At 34.9% G+C, this 6000-nt stretch overlaps 1 protein-coding gene across 2 annotated transcripts in view; it reads left to right on the top strand.

Annotated features, from left to right (window-relative positions):
* Positions 1–5606, top strand: part of CNTN1 (contactin 1) — a gene marked incomplete at both ends in the record, with an annotated part of 164621 nt that extends 159015 nt beyond the window's left edge. For both annotated transcript variants that reach the window (XM_080811380.1, XM_080811381.1), the window contains one exon: positions 3143–5606. In XM_080811380.1, the coding sequence (XP_080667506.1) occupies positions 3143–3219 (77 nt within the window). The remainder of the gene's footprint in view (positions 1–3142) is intronic.
* Positions 5607–6000: the final 394 nt, after the last annotated feature.

Below are 6000 nucleotides of genomic sequence, written 5' to 3' on the forward strand. Positions count from 1 at the left end.
CAGACGCTTAACTCACTGAGCCACCCAGGCACCCCTGATACATGTTTTTAATATCATCTCTCCAATTGGGGGAAAAAATGATTTCCTGAGGAAAAGCATTAATGGGAATGGGCAACCCTCTTCCTTTCCCCAGGTCCCTAAAAGTTAGAGAGATTGTGCAACAGAGAGGATATAAAATGTAAAGAAATACCAAGGGTTCTACTACAGGTCACATGGTCTCCTTTGCTTTCTTCCTTAAAACTTAACCCCTTTTCTACCCTTTTGCTGTCTCTCCTATCTTCTCCTCTTCATCAGAAAAGGCTCAGAGCTTAAAGCTGGAAGAATTATTTATAACATTATGGGTCAAGTACTCACTATATACTGTACTTGGTATTTATCAACACAGCTGAAAATACAATTTGGATATATTCCTTGTCCTGAAGTTGTTCAGAACCTAGAGATATTAACAGCTGTGAACACAAAAAGTGACACCACAAGAAGACACTTCTCTGTCTTATGGCATCATCAGCAGTAGCAATTTGGATTGGATGCTGGTGTCCAAATTTAAGGATCAGAAAAGAGATTTGTATTAAAAACTGACTAGAATGGTTCTCTGCTTATCATAAAACTTGAAAAGATTGTTAAGCACTATTTAACTTTTAACTGGAATTTTCCTTCTCAATGTATAACTCTCTCCAGTGGGAATCCTTCCTGAAGAAAATAATAAATCAGGGTAGTTGAGGTTAAAAAAAAATCAAGAAAACTCAATGCAAAAGATATAGTACTCTAAGTAGGCGTTACCTTTGTTCTGATCAGGAAAAATGATTCAAGATTGATGACTTGTTCATGTTTGACATGCAATAAATATGTGAGAGCAAAATATGTTTACTGCATACCATATAATTACTGACATTATACTTGATAACAGTATTATGATATACATTTTGTTAGATATAAAACCGATATATATTGAAAATGCTTCAAGAATATAGGGATCCCACATTTAAAATGACTTTAAATAGTAATTCAGTCAGGTCTCTAATTTGGGCTTGGAATGTGAAAGAGAATTGAAGATGAAGACCACAATTACATAAGCTTGAGCCATTAGAGAAATTAAATATAACACACATAAACATGAAGAGTTTATTTAAAATAAATCAAATATCCTGATGTTGAAGCCACAAATTATGAAATTGGGTTTGGTTTTCATACTAACACCAAAACTTCAAAATGGCATCCACAATTGACTAAACTTCTTTCTGCAGCCACAGTTTGTATGAGCCAACCCACACATTCAGGCAAGTACATGAACGTGTATCCGCCCCTGATGTAATTTGTGGTCAGGGGACAGAGCAACGCACAGACCCTGCAGTCATTCTCAGACAAAAGTCGTCAGGACAGATCATTTAACTTAGGTCAAACATTGAAAACTAATCTTTTTCTGTGCGATTGAGGTTTATTATTGGTCACCTTATCAGAATAAAATAACATGTGGGCTGTGGCATATTTTAAAAATATCTATGTAGAAAAAGAGAATGAAAAAATACTATGTGAGTACAAAGACTCTTTTTGAAACAACTTAGATGCTGTGCTTTCTCGTAGGTCATTAATTTTCTTTCTGTGCCTTTGTAAGTGTGGAGTGGAGTGTCCTCATGCATTTCTAGAACTGGTCCTTTTCCAAAGCGGTCTACACAAAGTGCCAAAAAGAGCCTGGTGTTTGGAGCCTGGTGGATAGGCAATGGAATCCTGGCTCTGCCCTCTACTGGCCATTGGCTTTAAGCAAGTCATCTTACCCGAATTGGAGTTATGTAATCTATAAAATCAGGATAGTAAGACCCACCATCATTGGTTGTTGGGTTGGGGTCATAAAGTATATGAAAGTCCAGCAGAGTGTCTGTCTCATGCCTATAGAACAGTAAGTAGTAGCTTCCATAGTCGCTATTGGTGTTACCATTGTTCTTCCTCACGTTCTTAGGCAGCAGTGGTATTCGTGCTCTATCAGCAGCTACTTGAGGGCCATTTATATTGCCCTTGTTGGCTCTACCTTCACTTTTCCACCCTCACTGTGCTGCTTATTTCATTACCTGGTTCTGATCATACTTCTCTTATGTTTCCATGCAGCACTCAGAGCTGCTGACAGGGCACTAGTGAGATACCGGCGTGCGAATAGATATGATCGTCTTTCCCCTGTGGGGAACATGAATGTGCTTTTAATGACTCGAGATGCAAGAGAAATGCCCTGACTCTTCCCAGTATAAGAGGAACATTCCAAAGGGCTCTTGGGGGCCACTGTTAACATGTTAGATAATAAGGTTTTAAGGTTTCAAATTAACTTCTACAACTTGACACAGATCTACTATATTTACGAGCTGTTGATTGTATTTTTAGGCTCAGCATTCGTTCCAGCAGTGTGTTCGTTAAAGGAAGCCTAAGAGATGTGGGGAGTGGAAAGGAAGAGAGTGCCTTCTTGATCCCATTTTTTAGCCTTTTCTCAAGAATTCCAGTGTGGGCAAGACCTGCACCCATAAACTTGACCACAAGAGGAGCCCTTCTAGCTGTAATTAGCCCAAGATGTAATATAAGTCCATAGTACATTACATCATATTTAATTTTAATTCATAACATAATATCTCAGGACAATTTTTCCTTAGATAAAAGTTTGAATAGATTATTTACTATTATCAACAATATATTCCTGAAATCATTGTGTGTAAGCACCTGTCTTAAAACCATTGGATATTAAATTTTGCAAAATCTATCTGGTATACCCATGATATTTTTATCCCAGGTAACATTATTAGCATATCTTTTTATCTTATTTTTTAACACCTTACATATGTGGGGTTTTTTTCCATTTGTTTGTTTGCTTATTTACATATGTTTCTTGACAACACCTTCTGGTAGGAAAACATAAACACTTGTGATTTTATCAGAAATGATTTATAGGAGCGTGTTATAGAAATAGCCACTTGCTCTCATGCATGAAATTCTTGATCAAATGTTTTTGTTTTCTTTAAATCACTGATGTGCAGAGAATTTGGTTTTTTTTTAAGGAACCATTTGTTTTTCAGGCCTGCATACTCTGGCTTTCCCCAAGCAGGGTAAATGAGAAATAGTGCCATTCTCAATGAAATAATATGCACGTTTTTGGTTTACTCTGCAGGCGTGTCTGCCCTATCACCAAGTCTTCTCGGCTTTCTGCTGCCTGCCTTTGGCATCGTTGTCTACTTGGCAATCTGAATGTGGTGTGACAGCTGCTGTTCCCCGCCCAGCTCAGAGGACATCTCCATCCCTATGATGACTACAGTTCCTTCCAATTCCTGTGGCTCCGCCCAAAGCCAAATAAATTACACTTTAACAAACTATCCAACTGATTTACAACACATGTCATGACTGAGGCATTCAGGAACCCTTTCATCCAAAAGAATAAACTTTTAAATGGATATAAAATAATTTTTAACTCGTTCCAATATGCCTTATAAACCACTTAACCTGATTCTGTGACAGTTGCATGATTTAATCCAATGGGACAAGTTACAGTGTTCAATTCAATACTATAGGCTGTAGAGTGAAAGTAAAAATCACCGTACACAGGTGCTTTAAACTTAATAACAAGTCGTGAAATATAATAGAGGTTGAAATGTTGATCGTATGTGGTAAATGTTAAGAGTAATACAGTCTCTTGTACTATATTCTCTGTTTCGGGTCCTGCATATTTTTGAATGGCCCCTATCATTCATGACATTTTGAGTTGTCTTAACAAAAGATAGAGTATAACTAAAACATTTTGACACAAATTCCATGACCAAATCATTTTACTGGATGAGTTAATAGATTCTGAATATTGAAAACCAACTCTAGAACTTGTTATCAGTATTCTTATTTTGGAAGAAAGTAATTTTCTAAATATTTGGCTTTCAAAATCAGTAATACTTTTAAGTTAGTTGTTTAGTAGTAAAGTTAACATACCATATGAAGACTTTTCTTTACTTTGATATTATGTTCTGAAGTTATTTTATGTTTTTCTTGTCAATTTCAAACCTCAAAAATCACAGCTCTTATCTAGAGAATCATCCTATTGCTGTATTTATTCATACGTGGGATGATGAATTTTGAAAAGTAGAGTGCTTCCATTTTTTAATTGAGATGTGACAGTCTTTACATAGCTAGGAATAAATGACAGTTAAGTGAATATCAGCGTGATCTAATAATATTCTAGTATCTTTGTTTTTGTGCTTCATTTCTAAGTAAAACCTTGCATTATTGAAGATCTCAAGAAATCACCTGGAGGTCGGAAAAAAAAAACACAATATACCTTATTTTTTTAAATTTAGTTTTAAGCTCATTTTCCACTTCAATGCAATACTGAAAACTGGCTAAAAATACCAAATCAATATATTGCTAATGGTACCTTGAAAGTATGTGTACTGGAAGGCCAGGAGGAGACAAGTAATGTGTCTGTCCAATGGTGTCTCCCAAGCGTTGGTGCTTTAGGTTTTTATAAGTTGTAAAAAGGAAGACGCACATTTCTTCATTCTCCATGGTGTGCAAGCAAATGTATTTGAGTGTGGATGTGAAAGAAATGGAGTAATAAAGGATTAGCTGGCTCATGAAATAGTGCAATGTCTGATGATTCAGGAGGTGTAATCCTATTTTATTAGCACAACCTTGCTAGCTAATTAGAGATAGAGTTTATCTTTTTAGAAAGGATACCTTATAGGTTCATAAAAAAATATTTACAGGAAGCAAAATATTACTACTTTATCCCCCCTTTCTTTAATTTGTATAATTTTTGTACTATATATCTATGTGTAAATGTTTAGAGTTTTCATTATGAAAATATCAATAAATATTTCATTAGTTTACATTCAACTCTTTGTTATAAAATGAAACTTTTTAAAAATAAGTGAAATGGATGATTTCCCAGTGGAAGTATGTCAACAGTCTTAAAATCATTACCAGATTTCATAAAATACTTAATTATTTGAAAAGGAAACAAAATCTCTTCATACTTTAGGGAAACGAATACGTTGTAAGACTTCTGTACAAATGTTTGTGTTTTCATTGTTACACTTTGGGGTTTTCCTTTTGCAATGTGACCCATGTTGGGCATTTTTATATAATCGACAACTAAATCTTTTGCCAAATGCATGCTCGCCTTTTATTTTCTAATGTAGTGCAATAAAGAGCAAACCTGGCTAGATTTTGCATGAAATGGTTCTGAAAGGTAAGAAGAAAACAGACTTTGGAGGTTGGTTGTTTAATTTTAAATTCATGACGGAGATAAGGTAGATTAAAATCTCTCATACACTGATAACTCAAGCTTTTCATTTCCTCGTACAATTGTGCAAATTTGACTGGGACCATCAGTTTTCAACTGTTGTCAAACTAACTAATGTATCATCTGCTTAAGACGCAAGATTCTTGATTAAACTTTATATAGATATAGACATATCTGTTGTTTCTTTGTATTTCAGGAAAGGTGATAGTAATTTTATTTGATACTGATAAATATTGAATTGATTTTTTTAGTTATTTTTTATCATTTTTTCAATGGAGTAGTATAGGACTGTGCTTTGTCCTTTTTATGAATGAAAACAAATTATAAAGAAATAAATGTCTTACTGTTACCCAAGAAATAATAACTGTCCTTTCAATTTACCTAAAGTTGAAAATTCATTTTTAGAACGTTTCTTTATAAGTTCAATAGCACAGAATAAATATTACTTCTTAAGCAACAGTTAATTGTTTGAAAGATTCTGCAAAAAATATACACGCAGATGTAGAGACACACACTTGAGCTTGCCTGTGTGCACATGTGAACACACACCGGCGTTACTTCATTGAAATAAGATTACCTGGTGGAAAACTTCAATTTTGGAGATCTCAGTAAATATCATTCAATCTAATGCTGGACACTAAAGCAAACTGCTAAATGCTAAAGAAGCAGGAAAAGGAGAAAGAGAAGGAGAAGCCGAAGCAGCAGCAGGTAGTTCAACCCTAAAGGAGCTGGTTTTCTAA

This window comes from Martes martes (genome assembly GCF_963455335.1).
Source record: "Martes martes genome assembly, chromosome: 8".
Taxonomy (NCBI): Eukaryota; Metazoa; Chordata; class Mammalia; order Carnivora; family Mustelidae; genus Martes; species Martes martes.